At 51.3% G+C, this 27071-nt stretch overlaps 1 protein-coding gene across 2 annotated transcripts; it reads right to left on the reverse strand.

Annotated features, from left to right (window-relative positions):
• Nucleotides 1-5408: 5408 nt before the first annotated feature.
• Ehd1 (EH domain containing 1) lies at nucleotides 5409-26900 on the reverse strand. Of its 2 annotated transcripts, none has more exons than XM_048457836.3 (5): nucleotides 26393-26900; nucleotides 22546-22643; nucleotides 9110-9522; nucleotides 6624-6788; nucleotides 5409-6237 (listed from the first exon to the last, which is right to left on the reverse strand). In XM_048457836.3, exons 1-5 carry the CDS (start codon nucleotides 26794-26796, stop codon nucleotides 5713-5715), a joined length of 1605 nt encoding a protein of 534 aa, XP_048313793.1. In that variant the 5' UTR covers nucleotides 26797-26900; the 3' UTR covers nucleotides 5409-5712. The 2 variants fall into 2 exon arrangements, with proteins under 2 accessions (XP_048313793.1, XP_087764326.1); XM_087908200.1 differs by lacking the exon at nucleotides 26393-26900 and adding an exon at nucleotides 26251-26386.
• Between the last annotated feature and the right edge of the window lie 171 nt (nucleotides 26901-27071).

Raw genomic sequence — 27071 nt, forward strand, 5'->3', positions numbered from 1 at the left:
GACCTCTCAGGCACTCAGTTCTTTTGGGGGTCTGTATTGATGTCTTGTTTGATTGTTTTAAAACTCAGTTGTATGTTTCCTGGGTTGGCCTTCAGTTCTCCACACTATAAAGCAAAGGTTGACTTTGAACTCATTCTTCTGCCTCCACCTCCTCCTACATACCTGTTTCATAAAGTTTCAGGGAAACAAACCCATCCTAGGGAAGCCCTCAGTCCCCCTGTATTAGGTTTTGTCTCATCATTTTGGCAGGCTGCTGCTTTCTTGTCTAAATGGTCTCTACTGCGCATGTCATTGTATCCTCACTGTCAGAAAGCCCTTCAACTCTCCCTCTCTGCCGGACCCTACTCTGGCTTTAACAGATGCTCAGACTTATAGCCCCAACACTCACAAAAGCTCCTAGATCTGGCACCTTTATCCTACTGGTTCTGTTCTCTGGTCTCCAGTGAACTAGGCTCCCTGGACCAGAGGCCTGGCTTTGCTCATGGGCAGAGCACTACACTTGACTCATGGTCCAGCCCAGTCAAGGAGGGAGTCTGTCAGCCTCAACCTCAGCCCCAGCAAGTCTGAGCAGTCAGGCCATTGTCATTCTGTCTCTTCCCAAGGCTTACTCTCTGGTCACTGCCTCCCACGAGGCTCAACCAGGTCTGCAGGAGGGAAGCTGTCCTGAAGCTCTCCTTGCTTCCCAAGCTTCCTTGGTGTGGAGGTGTTGGCACCAGCTCTTGGGAGAGGCCCTGGCAGTAGATAACACCTTAGTCTCTTAAGAAGCTCCTTGGTGTTTTAAAGTGGTCACAGATCTCTTATCTCCACCAGAGACAGGCATATTATTATCCACCCCCTTCACAGATCAACACAGGGAGGCCAGGAGACAGTGACAAAGAGCTCTAGGTTCTTCGTGTAGTCCACACCCTGAGTGCCTGGCTTTCCCATTGCGAGTAGCAGCAGGGTACCATGGGCTGTGGGGCATAAAGAACACTGCAAGGCCTTACCTACCTAGATGGATTTGGTAAATGCTCCTGTAAAAGACCTTGGATGAAGAAAAGGAAGTTGTTGCCGAGCAGTGAGGGTGCACGCCTTTAATCCCAGCACTCAGAAGGCAGAGTGGATCTCTGTGAGTTTGAGGCCAGTCTGGTCTACAGAGTGAGTTCCAGGACAGGCTCCAAAGCTACAGAGAAACCATGTCTTGAAAAACCAAAAGAAAAAAAGAAAAGAAAGAAAAGGAAGTTGTAAGTTGTCAACATAGAGCTCCAGGCCCAGAGAAACTTCCTAGGAGAGACCCAGAAGGGGAAGGTACTCGGAGCAGGAAGCCTAGGTGTTTCTGACACCTTCTGAGTCTGGAAAGAACCAGATTCAGAAGAGTGCCTGTGATTTTTGTGGCCACATTTCGAGTTTCCTGAACTCAGGCGTGCAGTTCCCCCTTCTAAAACCCAGACTCAGCCCATGGGAGTGACTGCGTCTCCCAGCCCTGGTTCCAGAAGTGGCCCAAAAGCTCAGCTTCTGCATTCCAAGAATGGCTACCTGCCCCTCTCTACCCCAGAACTGGGAACAAGAGGCTGGAGGTCGCATAGATCTGCTTGCTGGGGTTCAGGTATAGCACCTTGGGTGCGTCCTTACCCTCTGTCTGAACACTTTTTGTGTATAGAGGAAATTACTTGGATACAAAGGAAAACGGGGTGGACTGGGGCTCTTGTTGGCCTAACATGTCTGTTTAGGAATAGCTGTGGTGCAGGGAAGTCAATATCTCCACCCTCTGCTGTTGAGGGATTGTTTGAAGGTTTCTGTTGGGCCTGTGGAGATCCCTCAGATTTTAACCCGTCAACTCCTACACCACTTTCCTGCTTGTCACACTATGGTTATTTCCTGTGTAATGTCCAATGTTCCAAATGGGTGGACAGATGGTGGTTTCATCATCCAGGGTTTTCTTCCCAAATCCTCCCCTGTGCTGCTCCAGTTCACCACAGGGGCTCCCACGCTCTGCTCAGCAGCAGCCCATGTGGTTTTGCAATTACCAGTCTCTTTGGGTGCACAGGAAGCCAGGCCTGAGCCCCCTTACCTTGTACCCCTGCAGCTCATGGGCGCCACCCTGTCTGAGCTGCTTCAGGGAAGGGTGGGTCTCCCTGTTTTATTCTGAGTGTTGGGTGGGGTACCATGCTCCCCACATTCCCCACCCTCATGAATAGTCCTACCCAAGATGCTCAGGGAAGGAAGCGGAGCACAGGTCTCTTTGGAGTCCAAATAGGCTTCCAAGGCACAAGCCAGGCTCAGCTCCAGCAAGGAGCAGAGCTGGAATTTAGACAGACAGCTCTTTGATCAAGACTGCTGTTCGAACGCCAATTGTTGACAACTGATTCATTTACTGCAGTGCTGGAGGATTAAACCCAGTGTCTCATGAGTGCTATAAATACAAACTTTAAAAGCATGTATTGTGCAGATTATTTGTATGTATAGGTGTATGTGCACATATATGCCTGTGTCCTTCCTCAATACCATTCACCTTACGTTTTCAGACAGGGTCTCTTATGGGCTTGGCTGGCTGGCCAGCACATCCCAGCGGTCTGCCTATCTCCCTAGTACAGGGGTCTCGAGCATCACCACCACACTGGTCTTATGAGGGTTCTGGGGATTGAACTCGGGTCTTTGTACTTGTCATTAGCCCAGCCCAAGCATTGAAGCTTTGATTTTGAAAACAGAGGACAGGAATGGTGGTTGGTTGTCCTTTTATTATTTTAGGTGTATGGGTGTTTTGCCTCCATGTCTGTCTGTGTACCAATTTGAGCAGTGTCCTTGGAAGCCTAAAGACAGTGTTATATCTGCCGGAACTAGAGTTAGAGTTGTGAGCCCCCACGTGAGTGTCAGATCTGGAGCCTCTGGAAGAGCAGCCAGTGCTCTAAATTGCTGAATCCTCTCTCCAACCCCCTTGCCCACTGTCCTCTTAGCAGCCCACTGACCTTGGGCAAGCCCTTTGACCAGGTAGGAAGGATCCTGCAAGAGACCTCAGCAGCACACTGAAGCACTGGCATGTGCTGCACAGAAGTGGGCCCTGCACCTCTTTGGTCTCGGATTTGTGTGGTGCTGTGGGTTAGGATGACAGACTGTTCTGAAGGCCTCTTACCCTAGGGCTTGGGAGCAGGGTAGAGAGAATTTGCTTCTTGATAGAGCTGAGCGTCTAGGAAACTAGAAAGGAGGCAAGGGCGCAAGGGCCAGCCCTCCGGGTGGACATCTCTCCTTCGTTCCCCACATGACTGAGAGTTGTGGAAGCCAAACCTGCTCCCAAGTTCATGGGCAGCAGGTGATGCCTGCCCTTGTTCTGCCTCAAACTTCTAGTTCAGTGGGCACCATCTGGGTATCCTCTGGGGAAATCCCTCAGAAGGATGGGCCTGAGTGGACAGAATACTAGTCCCAGGCAGGGTGAAGGCCTTGGGCCCATTTCCTTTGGTGCTGATAGTTTGAGCAAGCGAAGGGCTTCTATCTCTGCAAAGCTGACAGATGGTCCCAAGCTTCTAAAACCTCAGGCAGAGTTACAGATTCGACTCTTTTTGAGCCTGAGAATGGTGGCAATTAAGGGTGAGGTGGGCTGGGGATGCACAAACTGTCTATGCTTTAAAAAGTGTTTCCAGGAGAACCTCCTCAAGAACAGGACCAGAGTTGGTAGACTTGCTACATGTGTTGCCCTGTCCTGGGCCCTTACTCTGTGAAGTAGCAAACCTAGCACAAGGTAGGACCACACTGAGTATCAAGTCTATGGCACCTCCCCTGGCCACAGCAGAACCCTGGAGGTAGCTCTGCAGCAGAGATAAACACCTGTTTGTCCCAACTGCTGACCCAACTGCTTGGAGCAGTCTCTCCCCAGCCCTACTTCTCATCTGCACCCTTCCGGGGCATGTCACTCCCAATTTGTCATCCTTTCCTCTCTTGTCATAAACAGGTCCCCTATCTGTGACATCAGCTGGCTCTAACCAACCCCACCCAGAACTGTGAATTTGGTCTGCTTTGTCTGTCTTCAGAGCTGGCTGCGGCTGTCTCCAAAACTGCCTTGGGGCAGGCAAGTCTTTGTTTGAAAGACCCCTCCCAAATCCCAAGTGCTGGGACTATGGGTGGGCACCATCAAGTTCAGCTTCCAGAGAGTCTTGTCAGTTTCAACACTGCACAGGTGGGCGGTCATGGGCTTCCTGCAAAGGCTTCTGGGGCACCTCCGTGGCCAGGAAAAGACAACGGAGCATGAGAAGCTTTGGCACAATTAAACTTTCTTTAATGCAAGGAACAAAGTCTTCGCTCAGGCACACCCCCCCCCCCCCCCCCGCAACACACACACAGGTGGAGACTGAGCCCGCTGGACTTTAGTGAACCTGTGAGACCATTTCACCTCTCAGCCAGCGCCGGGGGAGGGAGGCTGAGAGCTAACAGGCTGGAGCTCAGCATCAACAAGGCCCAGAGCAGTGCGGGATGAGCAGGCTACAGCTACCCCACCCACCTCAGTAGAAAGCCCACCCTGACAAACAACCACTGGCCCTAGGGTGTGCCCCGCCCCAGAGGCTGTAGTCAGGTGGTGAGGGGTGGTTAAAGTGGTCATTTGCTAGCTCTGGCTTCTTATTGCTCAGTCTGGGGATCTCAGGACACCCAGACCTCCTTGGCTCAGCAGGGGAGGAGGGGGAGGAAGGAAATGAGAGGGAAGGGGTTGGGTTTTCCCCTGTCTTGCCACTCAGCCACTACACCCAGGCCAGAGCCACAGGCTTCCTCTTACCAGCACCAGACCACCCCAGGTCACAGGGCCCACTGCCCACCCCAGGCAGCCAGGGGCTCCAGGAAGCTGCCGTGAAGACTGACTTGAAGTGAGGACATTTCAGAACACTCAAGAGCAGGAGCGAGGACGACCTTCCCTCAGCTAGACAGCAAAGCCAAGGCCAAGGGGTCTGCTCTGTGCTGGAACTGATGGACGCTGAGGTACAGGAAAGGGAAGACAAAGATCACAGCTTTGAACAAGTGTTGTGGAGTTACTGGAAACCTGGTCAAGTATAAAGAGTCACTTACAGAACGATATCTAGCTTATGTATTTTCCTGGAGGACACTGTCTCTCACCCCTCCAGTCCCCACAAAAGTGAACACAGCTGTGGCTGCTGTGCTGGCTGGGATGTCAGAGACGGGGTGTGGAAGCAATGGGAGGGTGTGCACCCCGACCACAGCAGAGACATGGAGCAGCTTCCCAGAGCGCTAGCAGGAAGCGAGTCACTGCCCCATGAATAAACCTCAGGTTGAAAACAAACTGAGGGAGCTGGGGGGGGCTCCTGTCTACACACAGGTGTGCCAGGGTGGGCTGTGAGGGGTGGTTCCCCAGTCACTGCGGCTGCCTGGGCAGGGCAGAAGGAAAGGCTGAGTGTGGGGCTGCCAGACGGAGGAGGAGGAAGAAAGAAGGCTGCCTCTAACATTATATATTAAAAATATCCATGGTTCTTGTGCACAAAATTCACTGTTCACATCCAAGCATCACCCATGCCTCCCTGCTGAACCCCCACAGCTTTAAAAGAAAGATGGTGGTTTTCCCATTCAAGAGCTGAGGAAACGCCACTCAGTCTTTATGGACCTTGAAAGATGGTGACCCTTTCCCTCCCCAAATCTCTGCCCCTCCAGGCTCAGGCCCAGGCCCACATGGGCAGGCAAGGCACTGGCAGGTAGGAAGTGCCAGTGCCCTGGGGCTTGGGGGCGTGTCAGGCACAGCTGTCACTCATGCCTCCGTTTGGAGGGTGGGATGAGGTGTGGAGGAAGGTCGGCGGGTAGCTCGTGGCCCTCTAACTTGACCTTGATAAGGTGGTTGGCCAGGGCAAACTCCTCATCATCCAGCAGGCCGTCCTTGTCCACATCAGCCAGCTTCCAGATCTTCCCCAGCACGGTGTTCGGCAGCTTGGACTTCACCATCTCCTTCTTGGCGTTGGCGCCAGTGATCTTGCCGTTGACAGGAGACAGCGTATAGAAGATCTCGTCGTAGGTGGGCTTGTCCTTGCCAACCACCCACTCAACATCATCGATGCCCTCGCCAGCCCCCTCTCCGTAGCCATGCCCAAAGGGCCCATTCATGGTGCCATCAAAAGCCCCGCCCTTCACAGCCTGTGAGGGCATCAGGGATTCCTCTTGGCGCACCATCACCATCAGCCGGGCTATGTCGTTGGCCAGCATATCATCCACTGTATCTAGCAGCTTGGGCTTCAAGGCCTGGAACTTGCTGAAGTCCTGAGTCTGCAGGAGTTCCTGTGAGTGGAGAAGGAGAAAGGAAAGCTTGGATGGACAACCTCCCAGACTCCAGGCCCAGTGGACTGAGCCAGGCTACCTAAGCAGGGAGAATGGGGATCCACTTACCAGCTCAGGCAACTAAGCTAGTGCTGCAGGCCTGGGCTCACACAGCAGCACCCATCCTTGCCGGGCTGCAGTGAAGATTCCCCGACAGCCATGCCACACCCCCACGCTGAGTCACCACATTCCCTTCTTCAGTGTCAGTGTCTCGACCTAGGTCAGCTCTGACTCGGGTGGGGAACTGGTGACTAATCCAGCTGCTTCCTTTTGTGGTTCCCTCCAGAACCACTGCCCAGCCCCACACAGAGCACTCAGAATGGTCCAGGCTGGCCTGGTGACTGTACCTGCATCTTGCGCAGGCTCGGAAAGTCGCCAGGGGAGATCTGGTGCTCCCGCTCGATTTTCTGGTAGATTTCTCCCAGGTTATTCACCAGCTCTTTCTTCTTGCTCTCTTTCCCGAAGACATTGGGCATCTCCTTCTTGAGGGAGCTGATGATGTAGGCATGGACCTGAAGGAATAGGAAGCAGGGGACATCAGGGACTTGCTTGGCACACTGCCCTCTGGGTCTTCGAGGCCTCTAGTGCCTGAGGTTCACTCCTTGGGTAGAGGAAAGCAGAAAGGTCAAAGTCAAGCTGAAAGTTGAAGCCACCATCACAAGAACCCAAAGGACCAGGGATGACACACAATTTTGACAAGGAGCATGACAGCTCACTGCCACAGGAATGGAAGCAACAAAAAGGCACTCTGAACAGAGGGCAGATGATGATCTTACAGAGAACTACAATTCAGTTCTGCCTGTTTTTCTCCCTGTGCTGCCCTCCCAATAACACAACATACTGCAGAGCCACAAAGAATTGTGTGGGAGCCACTGCCTGACACGCATCTACGCAGTGCTCAGGATTCCCAAGCTAAATCCACTTGGCAATAAGCCACATGTCACCAGAACAGGTCTGGATGACTCAGAACTAGAAAATTCCATGAAAGCTTCTTCAACTCCCCCAGTACATCCACTGTACCTATGCAGCACAGGGGACAGCCTGGTCCCAAACCATCCAAGAGATGTAGCCCTTCCTGGATCCTGGGGCTGGTGTCAGGACCGTCCCAGGAAAGCAGGGGTAGGTAGGTCACGCAAAGTCAGTCACAGCTCTGCCTGCACAAGCCAAGGAGTCGCTGTCACTCGAGGGAAAGCAAGCGGCAGAATAGACCTATGTGGAGCAGCGCTGGAGAAGATAGGATTTACAGCTATGGGGACTGCAGTCTAGGGAGTTGTGCACTGCCTGGGCAGCTCCTTTAGGACCCTAAGCAATCACAGAGGTGTTCACATGAGTTCCTTTCTCAGACCTGCTCAACTCATGAGGAGCTCCTACACACCCAAACATTTGAAGTTCCGGGGGTGCGGTGTAGGGGTGAAATCATCACTGTACCCTCCTGTAGAGAGAGGATGGGAAATGCCTGCCACTTTGCCAGTAAGGGGACTTGAGTGACAATGATGGACACTTGACAATAGTGAAGGATAAAGTGTCGGTTCTAGTTGCCCCAGCCAGAAAACCCCCCAAATATTTCACAACTGGCCCTGAGTAGGGTGAGTGCCTGGTTTCTAGGGTGCAGACACCAGTCTTGGCAGCAAACAGCAATGGGACAGGGCTGGCTGGGAAGCACTTCTCAGGCCCTGGGGTGGCTGCGTCCATGGCCATAGGCACTTGGTGCCTGCCTCCCTTTCTCCACGGATCCCGGTCAGTTGTAAACACCCTACCCTGTGAGATGTCTCCCTGGAGACTGGATGACTCACAGAACTGGTCTCTTGAGCCGAGAGGCAACTCCTTTCAAGGGAGGGGTAGGCAGGAACCTACATTTTGCATTTGAGAGTGTCTTGTATTATTCAGGCTAATTTCAAACTAAGTGTTCAAGGTATCCTCCTGCCTCAGCCTCCAGACTAGCCTGATAATGGGCTCATCACAGCATCTGCTTAGAGTCCATTTTTGAAAAACTGAACTGTGTGCTGAGAGTCTGAAAGGGACAACGAGAATCCTGCTAACTGTCTGGACAGAGTTGCTATCCCGCCATCAGCTCCACATCAAGTCTTCCTGTTTAAAGGCTCACTGGAGCCATCCCTAAACAGTTCCTCCCAGTGACTTATCTAGGCAGCTCATGCTGCAGAGACTCCTAAGGCCTCAAACACCTCGGGAGCTGCTGCTGAGCCTGGGTGTGGCCCGCATTCCCACCAAGTGACTGGACCATAATATCCAGCACAGTCTGGGCCCCAGATTGGCATCCATCTTTTCTAGTAACTTCTTGTCCCAGCTTACACAGCAGTCCCACGAAGTCCTCCCAAGTCCCTTTACCCTACCAGATGGCTCCCCAGCCCTCCACTCCGGCAGAACCCTTTACCTCCAATGTTACCAGATATCCAAGCTTTCCCTTCAGATGTGCACTGCTCTTCAGAAGTCTCCCCATCCCTGACAGTCCTCACTGTCCAATGCCGAACTGGCATACCAACCCCCAGGGGTTTGCTGGAGTCCACAGGCCAGCGCATCCCACTTCCCGTGGCCTCCTTTCTTCTGTAGTAATTTCCTATTTGACATTTCTACTGCGAATGCTTGTTGTTTGCATTTCTGATCTGGGTGGGGCAAATGCCTCAGAAAGAAAGGCTGAGGTGACACAGGTTACAGGCCTTAGGAGGAGTAGGCCACACAGCAGGTATGTAGGACACTAGTTTCCACACACAGGGAATGTGATCCATGTTTGGTAAACTGGGCCCCAAGTGCCAGTCCCAGAGCCCCTGGGCCTATCTGGTAGCAGCCAATCCCCTCACCCAGCCACAGGGTCTACCTTGGCCAGCCTGGCCCGCTTGATCAGGTCATTGAGCTTCCTAAGGGCAGCATTTCTGGGTAGAGACTGGATGTCTTTGAAGAGGTCCTGCTCCTCTGCCTCGAAGAGCTTCCGGTTGTCAGGGATAAGCAATGGGTGTGACCAGAAGGAGCCAATGTAGACCCGGACCACCTCGGGGGTGTTGATGATCTTCCCCAGCGACCACATGAGAGCTCCGTACACTCTCATCAGCTGCTGTGTCTCAATCTGGTCAGCTTTGTTCAGCACCACACGGATCTTGTCCTCGTGGTTTTTGAGGGCCTTGATAACTTCTGAGAACTCATCGGAGATGTCCAGCTTGTGGGCGTCAAAAAGTAGGATGATGCGGTCCACGCGCTCAGCAAACCACTCGAGGACAGCCGCAAAGTCATAACCTGAGGGAGGAGAGGACTGAGCATGGCCCCAAGGTCCAGGCTTCCCTAGCCTTTCTGAGCACTAAGGTGGCCTAGAATTTTTAGGCTGAAGGTTGTTTTGTAAACTCCTAAATTGCTCTGATCTGAACAGCACAGCAGCCTTAAGGCAGACTCATTGATCTCTCTGCCTCAAAGGGTATTTTTATTTTTGCCTATATGACATACACAGATGCTCAGGCAAAGCAGGCCACTAAGCTCATGTGACAGCTCAGCACAGAAACACACGCAGAGAAAGACTCGCCAGCTGTGCGCCTTGAACAGCCGTGACACCGCACCTGCAGCTGCCATCTATCCAGTGTCTAAACACCAGGTTCTTGTGCAAGCCACACTCGTTTTTAACAGTGGGGACTGGCAAGCTCAGGGTCCAAACTGGCCCATCACTTGCTTGTATGAATAAAGTTTTATAGAAACAAAGGCACTCATTTACATGTCTATGCCAACTTTTGTCTGTAATAACTCAGTTCAATTGTTGTAACAGAAACCAAAAGGTCTATATAGCTGACAATACCAACTCCCAACCCTCCCAAAGGTCTACTGACCTCTGTTTCCAACAAGCCCTCAAAAGTACCACAGACCACTTCCTTTTTCTGTAGGTCTTAAATGCTTCTCTAAACCAAGTTGCTGACCTGGGCAGACTTGGCCAATATCTTACTCTATGCTGTTTCTCACCCCAATTAAAGTGACCTGAAGCCGGGCGGTGGTGGTGCACAACTTTAATCCCAGCACTGTGGCAGAGGCAGGCAGATTTCTGTGAGCTGGGGGGCAGGGCAGTTACCTGAGTCATCTATGACCGAGACATGACTGGAATTCCCCCTCAATAACAGCACTATTAGCCAGGCATGGTGGTTAGTGCTGGCAATCCGAGAAGGCAGAAGCAGAAAGAGCAAGGCCAAGACCCTTAGCTACAGAACAAATTTAAGGTCAGTCTGGGAGATATGCAACTGTTTCAAACAAAACAAAACAAAACAAAAAAAAGTATGACCTGGGGCCAACACGTTGGTTGGGTATAAGGCACTGGGTGTGCAAGACTGCTGTGACCCTGGGCCACAGAGGAAGAGCAACAGCTCCGAAAGCCGTCCGCTCCGCCTCCACAACCGCACTGTACCATGTGTTCATGTACACACAAATAAATAAAATTTAAAAATGAAAAAGAATGACTATGAGACAGTGTATGAGCCTCTGTGGTTTCTTTCTGCGGACTGGGATGCAGATGTAGGGGTTAGGTCTGGGTATCACTGTCTGACCTGGCCCGAGTCATGTAAACTTAGGCCAGTGGCTTCTGAACTCAGTATTCCATCCTGTCTGACAACTCCTTCAAATGTCACTCTGCTGCTCCTGGAAGTGAGGACTCCTCAGCTTTCATGAACACTAAAGCGGAGCTGGGAAGACTAGAAACAACACCTTAGAGTCTACAGCACAGCCTGAACTCTCCAGCGGACCCTGCACACTCTCCTTGGCCCTGGGTTCTGTCGGTCACTCACCTAATACCCACAGGTTTTTCAGGTCACCCCAGATGTAGGTCAGCCCTCTAAGAACCACTAAGTATTGCCAAAAGCCCAAAAGATAAGCCAGAGAAGCTCCTCATGACAGAAGAGGACACTGCCTGTCTGGCTCGGGCAGGCTCTTGCCCCAGAGCCTGCTCTAGGGCTCTCTGGGAAACCACTCCAGCAGCCACACCGTGGGAGGGCTGACGTGCAGCCCCCAGATGTAGAAGGCATGAAGACAACAGGAGAAGAGCTGTGTCAAAGCCTACAGACACTGGCACACAACACCCCACCGTCCCGGTCACAAAGGCCTGTTGACACTGCACCATACAGCTAGGGAGAGAGCATGGGGCCCTGCTCCCCATCCTGTGTGCAAAGCTCCTAGGCTCTGGGGTGATAGCATTTTGGAGGTGCTAGGCTAAACAGGCCAAGCAGAAACAAAGCTCTGCGAAGTCAAATTAACACTCCTGCCACCAGTCCCTTCGGGGTCAGTGAGTCCCTCCCACAAAGGGCTATCCAGAAAGAACACAGGCTTTGAAACTGGCAGCACATTTGCATAGTATGAGGATGGCTCTGGGTTCAATCCCAGGCAATGCCAGAAAACAACTTAACAAAAACTAAGCCAGGCCAATGAGATCGCTCGGCCGATAAAGGCACCTGCCACGGAGCCTGAAAGTCTGGGTTTGACCCCTGGGACTCAGATGACAGTAAAGAGAACTTCTCTACAAGGTTGTCTTCTGACCTCCACAAGCCTAGCACACAGGGATTTGGAGCAGACTGGTCAAGAACTCGGGGCTTCCTCACAGGTGGAGGTACCCTGAGCTGCAGTCTGGGCAGGGAAGGGCTTCTCCTGTGGGTGGCTGGTCAGATGTCAGAGTTTCAGGTTTCTGTGTACAGCAAGTGCCGGCTCACTTCATGTCAGCGGTCAGCTACTAGTACAGATGGTCAGTTCCAAAGTACAAAGCCCAGGGCACCCTTGCTCCCTGCAGCTGGCTCTCAGAGCAGGGAGGGGACACCTAAGGAGTGAACTGTCAGCAGAAAGCCGGAAGGGAAGGTCTAGAGCAGCAGAACAGTGGGGAAGCAGAGGCCAGGAGAGATGGATACTGCCCAGGGCTCTCTGGGCTGTACCCCAGCTGACCCCCGGGGCCTGTGTGAGTTCTAGGAACACAGCACAGTGCTGAAGACATGCTGACTCAGGAACTGACTCTCCTGTGACAAAGTCAGGCCTCTGCTCCTTCCCACTCACTCACTTGGCCTCATCCAAAATTGAAGCTAATTTACACTGTTGGGGCAGCAGTGAAGCCAAATCCCAGTTCCTTGGAACAGGGGCACTCTGGGCCAAGCACCACTGGCCCTATTGGCTTTGGCAAGGCAGTTAGAACCACAGCAGGGACACTGAGGTCACCTTCCCAAGCCCTACCCAGTATGGCCTCAATCCCTTTCCCGTGAGGAAAGAGAACCTAGAAATGGGAGAAATGGGAGGAGCCTCTTTGCCTACTCCTCTTGCTTGGTCATCACTTCAAGTTGGTTGTTTTTTTGTTTTGTTTTTGTTTTTGGGGGGGCTTTTTTTTTCCTTCATTTTCCAGGAGGACAGGGTCTCACTATGTAGCCCTGGTTGGCCTGGAACTCACTATGAGACCAGGCTAGTCAAATTCAGAGATCCACCTGCCTCTGTCTCTCAAGTACAGGAATTAAGGGCATGAGTCGCCATGTCCCGTGCCATTTAAATCTTTTTCCTTTCTTCCTTTTTTTCCAGGTGAAGGGAATTTTTCATTTATTTAATTATTTCTGGAGTTTTAAAACAGGATAGCCTCAAACTGGTAACAATTCTCCTGCCTCAACCCCCTGAGGGTTATGACCACAGGTAAGAGCAACCATGCTTTTCTGGTGGAAGGGAGACACCATGGGGAGCAAACCTCAAGGGCAGCAGTCATGTGTCACAGGCAGGCCACCTGCAGGCTGCTCTGGCGTTCTCGAACCCTTAGAGGTGCCTTCTGTGGCTTTACAGGAGACACCAGTTTCCAGGGGCACTGGAGACTACAGTGCAGTGACAGTGCCCAGGCCCCACAGCACACTGCCTGGCATGGAGCTCAGGCAGGTGACAAGGGCTGGCAGAGCAATAGGCCTCAGACTCTTGATATACCAGGTAGAGCTGCATGTCCCGCCACACACACAGCAGCAAGCCCACAGCATAAAGGGCGCGCTGTGTGCCACTAAGAGGAAAAGAAGATCCTACAGGAATTGGGTGGTGGTTGAGCACACCTTTAATCCCAACACTCAGGGAGGCAGAGGCAGGTGAATCTCTGTGAGTTCAAGGCCAGCCTGGTCTACAAACCAAGTTCCAGGACAGCCAAAGATATACAGAGAAATCCTATTTCGAAAAACCAAATTAAATAAAAATAAAAAATAATTAATTCTTAAAAAATGCCCTACAGGGATACGCTGCACTGGCTGGCTGGAGAGAGGGGACACAGAGCTACAGTCAGAGAGAATGAGTTAGACAGACATGCAGGGGACGAGCTTCAGTGGAAACCAGAGTCACGTCAATAAATGAAATAAACCAGCCTAAAAGGACAAGCCCCAACACCATGGACCCTCAGAGAGGAGGGTGGAACCTGTGCTGGGATGGAGGGCAGGGAATCAGTGCTTACTGAGAAGTTTTTGGGAAAACAAAGAGTTCTAAGGTAGAAAGGGTGACAGCTGCACAGCAATGTGAAGAACCAAACCCCACTCAACTGTACCCTAAGAATGTATAAAACAGTACACCTTACATGTATCAGGTACACTTTATGAGAGTCAAAAAATAAAGGAAATTGCCGGGCGGTGGTGGTGCAAGCCTTTAATCCCAGCACTTGGGAGGCAGAGGTAGGTGGATCTCCAGGAGTTCAAAGCCAGCCTGCCTGGTCTACAAAGTGAGTTTCAGGACATGCTCCAAAGAGAAACCCTATCTCAAAAAACCAAAAAATAAAAATAAAGGAAATTCAGGTGTGATAATGTATGCCTATAATCCCAGCACTTGGAAGGTAGAGGCAGGAGAATTAGACATTCAAGGTCATCCTTGGGGAAATATGATATATCCCAAGCTATGTGATATTCTATTTGGTTTTTTTTTTTTTAAGACAGGGTCTTATTAAGTAGTCGCCCTAGAATTCACAATGTAGACCAGACTGGTCTCGAACAGAGATCTTCCTGCCTCTACCTCCTGAGTGTTGATCAAAGGCCTGTGGCACCACACCTGGCTGACATTCTGCCTTTAAAAACAAAAACACGGGTTCAAGTACCAGCACTCACATGGCAGCTAACCAACTGACTATAACTCCAGTTCCGGGAGATCTGACGCCCTCACAGAGACGAACATGCAGGCAAAATACCAGTGCACATAAAAACAATTATAAAAATTTAAAAAAAAAGACAAACACAAGCTAAGACAGGCATGGTGGTCCACATTATACAACCCTAGCACTCAAGAGGCCGAGTAGAAACATGGCAAGTTTGATGCCATCTCAAAAAATTAAAACCTAGGGCTAGAGAGATGTCTCAGCAGTTAAGAGCACTAGTTGCTCTTCCAAGGTTCAATTCCCAGCACCCACGTAGCAACTCACAATCATTTGTAACTCTAGTTCCACAGCTCCATCAGCTTCTTCTGGCCTTCAAGAGCACCAGACAGGCGAGAGCTGCACAAATATGCACACCGATAACTCACACACAAAATGGAGCTGAGGAAGTAGAGGGAACAGAGCAGCGCAGAGCTGACCTGGAGTAAGTACTGGGGCTGCTGAGAGTTCCCAACGACTCCATAGGCCCACTGTGTGCAGGGAGCCAGGTAGCCCCAGGTGCTGCTGGTCCATCTACAAGTCAGCTGACCTTCCTGACAAGAGGGGTCAGAGGTGGGGACCCAGGCTGTGATGGAGTACCCCACCCTACAGCAGCACTCCCAAACACAGGTAATTCCACAGCCAGGGAAAGTTGTTTCACACATTCCAAAAACTTGCAGAACATAAAACAATGGAGTGTTTGTCTCCCATACACTCTTACTTCCTGTCATTCAAGCTGCATGGGCCTCATGATTTCTCACCAAAGAGCTACCTCACAGTTTCCAGCTGCACTGACCCTGGAGACAGGAGCCCAGGGCTGGGGGACAAGCGGCACAAAGAGGGCTCCTTCTCATGCTCAACTCCTTAAGGAAGGACCACTCCAGACAGCACAGAGGTTAAACAAGAGGCCACCACCCCTAGGCATTTGTCGCAGGGAAACAAAAGCTGAGGTCCACGTCAAATCCTGTACACAGATGTTTCTGGTAGCTTGATTCAACTCTGCCTCAAAGCCGAGGTGGCCCAGACCTCCTCTAGAGTGAAAGAACAGTGATAAAGAGGGGCGCCACCACCCCAAGGGCTGCAAACGTGAGGCTCTAGGATCTGGCTCCATCTCTAGAAACAGTAATTTTTTAAAGGCACAAACCCTTGACCTTCTCAAACACACGGATAAATCTCAAAAGGGCCAGGTTTCATCACAGAAAACGACCACTCTGTCTGATTCCACTTAAGAGACATTTTGGGCCGGGCAGTGGTGGCGCACGCCTTTAATCCCAGCAATTGGAAGGCAGAAGCAGGAGGATCTCTCTGAGTTCGAGGCCAAGTTCCAGGACAGGCTCCAAAGCTACAGAGAAACCCTATCTCGGGGAAAAGAGAGACAGACAGACAGACAGACAGACAGACAGACACATTTTGGAAAAGGCAAACTTAAGCTTCAAAGACAAATGTCACTGAGTTACCTGGGACAGAAGAGACAGACTGCAGAGGGAAGTTTTCCAGTTCAGGGGATGCTCTATATCCTGGGTAGCAGGGGCATGGCTTTGTAAAGGGTTAATCCACACATGCAATGTGGCTCCAAATGCATCTTAACTGAAAATAAGTGACAGCAGGGGATGGGAGGAAGGCCAGACAGACTCTAGTTGAACTCACATTTCAACCCTGAACCCCTTAGACTCAGGAGGCAATTGGGCCACTGGAGCAGGCCACTTGCCCTCTCTGAATCCCTAGTCCCTTCTCTGTAATATGACAGTAAGGTCCCACCTCCGAGATCGCTAAGGCTGGGTGCAATGCACGCCTGGCAGATAACCAGCGCTCTGTAAATGTTTGCTCCTATTTACTTCAGGAATTTGCACTGGGCCCAAGAAACTCAGATCTGATGGATGAGTAGGCAAGGGTAGTTTCTAAGGCTTGAAGAATGCTGCGTACCCCAAATATAAACCCAACATTTGCAGGCACTTGGGCCAGCTGCTCCCTAGCCCGCCGCCGACTGGCAGCCTGGGAAACAGGTGCCAAGGCCAGCACAGCCTGGTACGACGCCTCCACAGGCAGAGCTGGCGCACCCACACCAGAAGGCGAGGCCAAAGCAGCATGCTTGCCTAGAGAGGGGGAGACAGGAAGGGATGGGGGTTGAAGGCTTTGGGCCCAGTCAGTCCTCAGGGGGTTGTGGAGTTCTGAAGAGAAATCCAGCTGAAGCAGAATTGCCTAAGCTTCCTCTCTGAGACATTACTCAGAAAACAGCAAAGTCTGGGAAACCCTGGGGTTTTCAGTCTCATTATTAACTGGCTGACATTTGCACACTTAATTGTGTCAGGCATTAGGTAAAAGCCCAGCATACAGAAGTCCCTATCACAGTTACCAACATCCCTAAATGTCCACTTGGGTTCCTACAGTACTAACCTGGAAGCTAAATCTGTATCATTCTGTGTGGTAGGCTCTGAAACCAAGAGGGGTACAGCACTGAACCTGGCCCCAGGCTTCTGGGCAATCCCTGAAAACAGTCTACAAAACATCCTGAGAGGGGCTGGAGAAATGGCTCAGTGGTTAAGAGCATTGCCTGCTCTTCCAAAGGTCCTGAGTTCAATTCCCGGCAACCACATGGTGGCTCACAACCATCTGTAATGAGGTCTGGTGCCCTCTTCTGGCCTGAAGACATACAGACAGACAGAATATTGTATACATAATAAACAAATAAATATTAAAAAAAAAACACATCCTGAGACCGAGCTGGAGAGTGTCTATGGCAAGCAAGCATCTCAGGGGATGGTCAAGAGGGCAGAACTACCCATGGCATAGCCCCACTTCTGGATCACTGGGCTCCAGGATGCATGGATGGGAGTCTGGGCCAAAGGTCCTATCCAATCTCTAGGAACAGAATAGTTTAGGCTGAGTCTGGGCCCCACAACAGTGGTAGGAAAGCAAATGAAAACACAGAAGAATAGTCAGATTGGCCTTGAGCTCTTTCAAGGAGAGCATGAGGTGCTTTTTGGTTTTCGTTTTATTTATTTATTTATCTATTTATATGGTGTTCTGTCTGCATGCCAGAAAAGGGTACCAGATCATGGTTGTGAGCCACCATGTGCTTGCTGAAACTTGAACTCAGGACCTCTGCAAGGTTCTTAACTGCCAGTGTTCTTAACCACTGAGTGATCTCCCCAGCCCTGCATGAGGAGGTTTCTGGCTAGAGGCAGGGCACAGAGAGAAGACAGAAGACAGCATAGCTATTAAAGTCTTCACGTTTTCTGGACTAAGGTCTGGCCATGGTGGCCTATGATTTCAGGAAGCCCAGCCCAGTAATAGTCTCAGAGGGTCTGATCCCACACAGGTACCATGCTGACAGTTTCTCTGGGCTATTCTGCAGGTGCACAGAGCCCCTCCCAGGTCTTGAGTCTGCAGACACTAGCCAGCTGTGTGTCCCCCAGGCTCATCTCTCAGTGCTCCTCAGACAGAGCTCCTCATCAGAACAACAGTGGCTTCCTCCTCTACACAGCTACAGAGATAACACAAAGGGGCACATAGATAAGACAAGAAAGCAAGAAGGCAGGCGCTAGGCCAGATAGGATGCCACTTCGCTAACCCTAGCTGAAGCCACACTCCCTTTGCTGATAGAATTTTCCTGGGGTCAAGCAAGGTACCAAAGTTACAGCAAAGCTCACAGTCATATAGTGACAATGGCAGGGAGGGCCCTGGCATGCTCCCTGCCACTCTGCCCACAAAGGACTGACACAGGAAGATCACAGTCCTAGGTACAGTGTGATTATGTAGTGGTAATGACCCTGGAAGCCAAGGGCATCAGCCCCACTCAGCCCTGGATGCCCTTTGAATCCCTTTATCAGTCACACAAGTGGCACTCAGGAATAAATGGTGCTCCCAAAGGCCACCTTACCCTGCTGACACAAGAGAATGTTATCTCTCAAGCTGCAGCAGATAGGCAATGTCAGGAAGCTGACCCTGGGACCCCAAAGGACCACAATTATCAGGGGTCCCTAGAAAAGTCAGGGCACCTTGACTGCTTTGGTCTATGACAGCCCTGCTTATCATTCTAGATTGAATTTCCTGCACATATGAGGAACCATGAGGGAAAAGGCAAAAAGTTATGAGGGGCTACTCGACAGGGTAGGAATGGACCCAAAGGGAGCACGCAGGGATGATGTGTTTTCCAAGGAACAACTACTGACTACAGCAAGGCCTGTCACTCATGCCACGTGCTCTGGGGGGACACTGCTTTCCATGGGAACACACTCCCCGGTTCCCTGCGTACAAGGAGGACTGCTGGGTAAGGTCTCTGAGATATGGCCTCCCTCATCCATAAGCTATGACCATCTTGGAGTCCACACTGACCACCTCTAAAAAGGGCCACATGATCATCTTGATCATGACCATGAAATGTTCACCCCCAAATCTTAACTGGGTAACATTTAAATGGGGACTGCTAGGACTATGGAGTGGGAAAAGGTTTAGAAAAATTGGTTCCATCTTGGTATTGCACTGCAGAACCCACCTTCAATGGGAGCCTTCTGCAAACAGAGAAGAAACTGGTTGCAGGGGCCCATTAGCCACTTGAAGGGTACAGAAAGCCCACAGAACTAGTGTGCCATGTCACCTACACAGTGTCCTGTCTCTGTACACTAATAGCCTCTTTAGCCCTAACCAAAACGCTGTTGGGGTGCGGTGTGGCTCAGAGGTAAGAGCACTGATCCAGCATGCTGGAGACTCTAGCTTCCGTCTCCAGCACAGACAAAAAGAAAAACCACACTCTCAAAGAATCAAAGTGATGGTGGTTTTTCCCAGGTACAAGCAAGTTTAGGTCCAGCCATGTTGTTCTCCTAGCAGGAAAGCAACAGGAAAAATCATGTCCCTGTGGCCCCAGTGGCAGGGGCATGAAGTCCAAGCTGGTCTTCCTGGAGAGCATGAGGACACAGCGGAGCAGACCAACACCACTATGCTGAGTGCTGGCTGCCTCTGAGCTCCTTCTGAGGAGCTACATGGGCTCCAGAAACCTCTGACCCTTCCCATCCCATCCCTCCCTCCAAGCCTAAAGGCCTCACCTCCGCCTTACCAGCAGTGGCGTTCTGGCAAGATAAGCCTCTGAGGGTGAGCTATTGTCCCCTATCTGAGGCTGTGTTCTCACCACACAGCAGCCTGCTGGAGTCTGGCTCAGCCGAAAGATAAGCAAGTCTGTGGGCCTCAAACAATGGCCACATACCTCCGCCTAAGTGTAGGCTGGTCCAGGCTCCTACTGGAGTTTTTCTCTTACTTAAAAGAAGCTTACTTGGATTTTCCAGCTTTACTTTGGCTCTGGGGAAAGTTACTTCTGGGTTCCCTTTACGAGCCTACAAGGATCACAAGAACCCCAAATTCTCTCTCCCCGACTCCTACCACCTTCACTTCACCCTGAAGGTCCATGAGCAATGGTGTTCCAGCAAGGAAAGTGTAATGCATACCATGTTGGTATACACCTTTAATTCCAGCACTGCTGAGGGAGACTCAAATGCATCTGAATTGAAGGTCAGCCTGATCTACAGAGTAAGTTCCAGGACAGTCAGGGCTACTAGTAAGACCCTGTCTCAACATCCCTACCACCAAAAAAGCAAGAAAAGAGTATCGCTACCAAGCTTTATCTCTTTTCTCTTTAGTGATGAGAATTGAACCTGGGGCCTCATGCATGCCAGGCAAAGGCTCTACCACTGAACTCTATTTTCAGGAGTGTTCATGTGTGGGGCCAGAGGTCAATGTCAGACATCTTCCTTTGTCCATTTTCCATCTTTGTTTTTATGACAGGGTCTCTCACTGAACCTGTAACTTCACTAACTCAAACAGACTAGATGGTCTCTGTGCTCCGATACGGGGATGACAGGCGTCTAAGTCACACCAGCTGCAGACACAGGCTTGTGTGGCGGGCACTTTCCCAACTGAGCTTCTCCCCACCCCCCATCTTTTTATTTTGGAACAAGATCTCAATAACTTGCCCTGAAGGGTCACGGGCTTGTGTCACCTGTTCAGAAGGTGTTCTCCTAAAACAGGCTGAATAGTAATAGCAGTAAGAAAGAAGAAATGTGGCCCCTGCTTTTTTTGCAAAAGGTCTCAAAGATCTGTTCCCTTGACCTTCCAAGAGAGTCACTCTCATAAGAATGGGTGAGGCTGAAAACTTAACCAACGTCAGGTATGAGGTCCACTTGGAATCCTGGCATCTGGGATGCTGAGACAGAGAGATAAAGAATTAGAGATCAGCTTGTCTTAAAAAAAGAAAGAAAGAAAGAAAGAAAGAAAGAAAGAAAGAAAGAAAGAAAGAAAGAAAGAGAGAGAAATAAAGAAAAGAAAGGAAATTCAGCTCAACTGGCTGCTTCTAACACGATCAGAGACAGCCAGCTCACTGCACTGTGGTCTGTGCACAGCTCCCACCATGCTGGCTGAGGTTCCTACAACCACACAAAAGAGGGAACACCACCTAGCACAGCTGCAGGGACACACAGGCTTGGTCGCAGGCTGCTAGCTTCAACGTGCCCCACCTGACGGCAAGGGCCAAAGGACAGACAAGTAAGTTAATGAAAACAAACTTAACCACAGGAGCTTGTTAGAGCCTGAGAATGGAAGTGACCTCCTGCCTTAGCCTCCCGGACGCTGGGATTAGAGCTGCTACCCAGGCTCTTGTATGTCTTCCTTTCAAACTTTTCAATTACGTGTGTGTGTGTGTGTGTGTGAGAGAGAGAGAGAGAGAGAGAGAGAGAGAGAGAGAGAGAGAGAAAGAGAGAGAGAGAGACAGCATGAATATATAGGTCAGAGATGTGTGTGTGTGACATGGCATGAACAGACAGGTCAGAGGATAACTTGTGGAAACTGGTTCATGCCTTCCATGATATGGGTTCCAGGGATCAAACTCAGGTCACCAGGCATGGTGGCCTTTACACACTGGGCCATTTCACTATTTCCTCTTTTTTTTTCCAGCACTGCTCTTCAACACATACCTTGTGCAATGCTGGGATTGAACCCAGGGCCCTGTGCATTCTAGCCCAGTGCCTCCCACTGAGCTACGTTTCCAGTGAGGGTATTGCATTTCCTCCTTTGTAGAAGTTAACTCTACTTCTGGCCAGCTCTTACTCGCCTCCTGGAAGGTATTCCAACCCAATGGCTGGTGCCTAGCCCTCTGCTAAAGAGCCAGGGTTAAAACAAAGTCAGGCTTGTCCTGAACCAGGACCTCAAGGCAACGTGATAGACAGATCGGAGGATTAGTGTTGGAATACAACCTGTGAGACAGTTCTCCCTGACGCTCCAGCCCCTCTTTGAGACGGGGGTCTTTTTTGTTTTTGAGACAGCCTCAGACTTGCTGTGTAACCGAGAAGAACCCTTCTTCATGAATTACTGATCTTCTTGCCTCTCTTTCACTCCAAGTGCTGGAAACCAGACATGTGCCAGCACGCTCTGTCTGAAACGTACTGGGGACTGAACCCAGGGCTTCTACATGCTAGGTAGGCACTCAACTAACTGAACCACACCCCCAGCCTCCCAGCCTACTCCCAGTTACTCCCAGAGTAACAGTAGTTACTCTGGAAAAGGTTGTTATCTTTATGTTTTATGGAAATAAAAAGTTTTATTTTCATAAAATAAACAAGCCTAAAAAATTTTAAAAAGCATGGCAAAATCTGGCCAGAGCTGATACAAGTAGACTGGCCAGAGCACCAGGGCCTGGCAGGAAACCCCTGCCCTGGCCCTGGGAGGCCACTGATCAGCAAGGGCTAAGCAAATGTAAGCAAATTTCCACTAGGCTCAGGCAGGCCGCACACAAGTTTCTCCTTTTGCCGAGCTGGCTGAACTAACTAGGAACTGACAGGACACCGAGAGGCACAGTGTTCCTATGCAAAAGGGGCAAGAAGGCCAGGGGTCAGCCAACGCTGGCTGGACACTTGGGCACAGGTATCAGGCAATTTCCTGACGCTTTGCTTCACAGCCCAAGGCCCAAGCCTCAATGGGTTCAAAAACACCTGGCCATCCAGCATGGACTGGACTGTGATCTCAGCTGGGCCATTCTCGTCACCTGAGCACAGGGAGGCAGCTGTGGCCCCTCAGGTCACCAATGTGTAGATGAGGTATGAGGTAAGAAGCCTGTCACCTGAATACATTTTTTTTAGAGCCTGGGGCTGGAAGAATCCTGGAAGGCAGCAGGGGCGTGGCTCTCCTGCACAGAGCCTGGTTACCTCGGCTGATGCGCTGCTTCTCGCCAGACAGGATCCCGGGAGTGTCGATGATACTGATGCTGTCCAGGACTGGGTTGGGCAGCTGTGCACACATGAACCTGCAGGACAGTAAAGCCAGGGAGACATCACAGTGGGGCTGACACTGACTGATCCAGGTCATGGGAGGGCTTTTCAGCCGCCCTCCCCCTACAGAAACTAACTGAAAATGCTATCAGAAGGGTCTAACTTGAGAACAGCAGGGCTTCCCTCTTTGTCATCTCTTCCCCCCAGGGTTCACGAGTTCAGCTTCCCAGTTGCTGACTTGTTAGCAAAGCTGTATGAGCCCAGACCATGCTTCAGTTCTGAAAGGAAACAGAAGCATGATACTGGGACTTTGCAATTCCATCCTAAAATTTTCACCCAGGTATGGTGGTGCACACCTACAATCCCAGAACTTAGGGAACAGAGGCAGGAGGATTGATGCTAATTAAATTCCAGGCCAGCATGGTCTATGTAGGAAGACCTAGGCTCAGTGGGTAGAACACTTGCCACCAAGCCTGGCAACCTTAGTTTAGTCCTCAGAACCTACACAGTGAAAGAAGGCCAACCTGCACTATCCACTGATCTTCACAGTGCTGTGCCATACAATGCTAACACAGAATAAATAAATGGAAAGAAATAACACAGCTGGGCGTGGTGGCGCACACCGTTAATCTGAGCTAGCAGGAAGGAAAGGCAGGCCATCTCTGTAAATTCAAGGCCAGACTGGTCTACAAAAAGAGTTTCAGGACAGCCAGGGCTACATAGACAAACCCTGACTCAAAAAATAAAATAAAATAAAAAATAATAACAAAAAGAAAACCCAACAGCTTAGCTGAATTCCCAAACACTAAAGAGGAATGGTCTCTTGTGGATGTGTGTGTGTGTACATGTGTGTGCAAACACACATGACGGCTACAGATTGACCTCAAGTGTCTTCCTTTATCATTCTCTGCCTTACTGAGACAGACTCTGTTACTGAGCCTGTAGCTCACAGATTCAGCTAGGCTGTCTGGACAGGGGGTCCCCAAAATCCACCTTGGTGTCTACCTGCTCCCCTATCCCCAACCGGGGCTGGATTGCAAGCCTGCAATAGGATCCTGTATCCAATGTTTACAGGGGTGCTGGAGCTCTGAGCTCACCGAACCATTCCCATCAGCCCCTGGGATGGTCACTTTCTACTGCTGCTGGGGCTAGCTGCTTGTGAAGGGGCTGTGATAGGCCACCAGAAGTCAAATGGTGTGGAAGGAGTACAGATACACCATTCTCTGAAAGTCAAAACCAGCCTCAGGAGAGAGGAAGCCACAACAGAGAGGGAAAACCCTTGATGGGGGCTGGGCTATTTACCTGCGTTCCACGCTGAACTAAGAGTTTAGCAGAGCAGCTATCAGCTGTCTCTAAAGGCAGGGTTTTTTAGTGGACAGAGAAAAACCTCCTTTAAAAACCTCTCCACTGTCAGCAAAGAAAATACAGATCCATTAGACCCATTCATTGTCTGCCAGACACAGACTCCAAGCTGCTCTTCCAACAGTGAGGAGCACTCAGGCAGATCAAGTGTCTCCTGTGACCCCACACACCCAAATGATGATGATCAGTGTCCCCACAGGCTGGAGGGACTAAGTGAAAGGTACCATCTCCAAGTGCAGAGACCCTCCTGCTATAAGCCACTGTAGGCCAGACCTGAGTTTCTTCTTGCTTAGGAAGAAACTTCTAGACTCAATGGAGAAAGAGTGATGGAGAAAAAAAAGAGTGGAAGTGGAGCTGGCTCTGAGAAGTAGCATCACAAAAGGGTCCAAAAGGAGCATCTGCAGGTCCAAGAGAAGCCGCTACAGCAAGAAAGGCAGGGGCAGTAAAAATGCTTCTCTTGGCAACAAGGATGGAGACTCCAGTTCATAGGACAAGTGGGTGGGTCCAGTTATGCAAGGAGGAGCAATCACAAGCCACTTTTGGGTTTCCTTCACGTTTGCCTCCATCTGTTCCTCTCACTATCTCTGCAGAGCACTCAAGAGAAAGAGGCTAGCAAGTCAAGTTCATGGCTCAATGGGTCCCTTTGAGAGTGCCAGGAAAAGCTGTATCAGCCAGAGAAAAACCCCCTTTGTTGTACCCTCCCTGGCCAGAGGCATCGTGGTCTGAACATCCTGACACAGCTCCAGTCTTGGACTACACCAGCATCAGAGACCCTCTGGAACTGGGGTGATGTCAAGAAGGAAATGTAAGTATAGCTCTTGGATCCCCTGGATCCCAGGCTATCAAAGCGCCCGTCCTTTGCCAAGGGTTCCTCAGTTGTTCCTTTTTTGGAGACAGTAGTAGTGAGCACACTAAGCACAAAGAACAAGCCATCAGCATGACCTTAACTTTGACAATTCATTGGGGCCTGTGCTTCTTGAGTTAATGAGCTGGGGGTGGACGGTGTGTGAGATCCTTCCAGCTCTTCAGCTAAGCATTTCCAAGGTGTCAAGTTCCTTGTTTCAAAAGGTCTGCCCTCACAATGAGGGGAAGACAGGGCACAGAGGCTGAAAGAGTGATGTCTCACAGGAGTGAAGGCTTCTTTCTCTCTTGCACTCCTGAAGAGGAGACCTAAGGCGTAAATGAACTCCTTGGCCCAACAGTCAAACTTCTCAACATAGTCTGAGCCAATGGTCTACCTACAGGTGCAGCAAAGTTCAGAAAACCTTCTGGAAATGCTCCAGGCTATGATGACCACAGCACTGTACTCATCCAAGCCTGACAAACAAACATCATCAGAAAACAAGACAGGCTGAAATTGCCTAGAAGGGACAAAAGACAACATTAAAGGTCAGGTCCGTGCAGGAGGCAGGCCTGGCAGTGATCTTGCTCTAGAACAAGCTGGCCCGCCCTGTACGGCTGGACAGTGTCTGTAGAGGAATGTGTTCATACAGGGCGGAGACCTGGAAAGCACGAGCAGATTCTTTCCTAGGCTATTCCCCCAGGCTGAATGCAGACTTCGAAAGGCATGTAGAGTTACTCCTTGAAAGAGTGAGCACAGAGGGCAGGGTCTGTGAGTCCTGTCATGCCTTCGGGGAGCGGGGGCTGGGATGTCCAACTGGCCGGACAGAAGTGACCCTGGGTGTAAATGCTCCTCAGACAGGCAGGCCACTGTGACTCATTCATAGCACCTTGAGGAGCTGAATTTCACCTCACCCCTTAAACTGGTGACACTGAAGGCTCCTATCAACTCTATAGTGAAATGGAGGAGCCTGGTCATTTCATGGGTCTCACGGTTACAACTCCCTGAAGTCTCTTGAGACAGCACTGACTCATTAAGTTTTTTTGAGACAGGGTCGTCTCAGGGACTCCTGGCTGGCCTAGAATTTACTTAAGTGCTACTTTTAGGAGGGCTGTTGAGACTTCCTTATCCCCTGCCTTCAATGGGGGCTGCCCCTCCTACACAGAACCACTAGTCCCTGGGGATATGAAGCAGACAGAGCAGCGAAGGGAACATTTAATTCCTGGGGTTCCCCATGACACTTAAAGAACAGACTCAAGTGGAGAAGGAGGGAGATTAATGAAAATGAACTGGGTGCCTCCAGAATAAGGAGGACAGCAAGGGCTCATCTTCCTAGGCCTCCCCTGGCTCTGGGGTCTGCGGGGGGGGGGGGGAGTGAGAGTTAAATTGATAACTTGGAAGATTCTGGGGGTGACAGAAGCCAGAAGAGTGGCCGATACCTATTCCCCGATTCCTGGGTAGTCAATGTCCTTGGGAGTGGTCGCCTCGAGTCTGGCTGGGGCTCTTGGAGACAAAGGCCGGCGGGGCAATGGCTGCGGGGGGCCATGGCGGTCCTCGCGCCCGGAGAGAAGGGGTAGGTACCTGTTGAGGAAGGCGTTGCCGAAGGCGTTGAGCTTGCGGAAGGGACGCCGCGGGTCGACGACGAGCGCGTTGCCCGGCACCACGCCCTCGGTGGGGCCGTGCATGACCGCGATGAAGGAGTCGGTGGTGGGCTCCGGCCCGATGCGCATCCCCGGGAAGTCCTGCTCGATCAGGTGGCGGATGAAGGTGGTCTTGCCGGTGCTGTACTGGCCGACCAGGAGCACCATGGGCTTGTTGTCGAAGTCAGCGTCCTCCAGCGCGGGCGAGTGGAACTCGTGGAAGCGATAGTGCTCCTCCAGCGGCAGTAGCTTCTGCGCGTACAGCAGCCGCAGCCCCTCAGCCACCGTCTGGAAGAGCTCCGGCTCCTTCTTGCGGCGGGCATCCTTGCTCACCCAGCTGAACATGCTGCCGGACACTGAGCAGGCTGCTGCGGGACGGAGTGGCGGCTGAGCGGGACAAGGGCTCGCGGCCGAGGAGGGGCCGGCCGGCCGGCGGAGGGCAGCGGGGCAGGGGGCGGGGCGCGGCCCACAGTGCGCAGGCGCAGGTCCGCGGACGCGGATCACGAGAGCGCCCTCTGCAGACAGCCGCGCGAGCCCCGCCGAGCTGCCCCTTTATAGGCGGGAGCTCGGCGCAGCGGGGCCGCCGCCTGGGGGCCGGCCGGAGTGGGGCGGGGAAAGAG

The sequence above is a fragment of the Myodes glareolus genome, chromosome 7, assembly GCF_982192425.1.
Source record: "Myodes glareolus chromosome 7, mMyoGla1.1, whole genome shotgun sequence".
Taxonomy (NCBI): Eukaryota; Metazoa; Chordata; class Mammalia; order Rodentia; family Cricetidae; genus Myodes; species Myodes glareolus.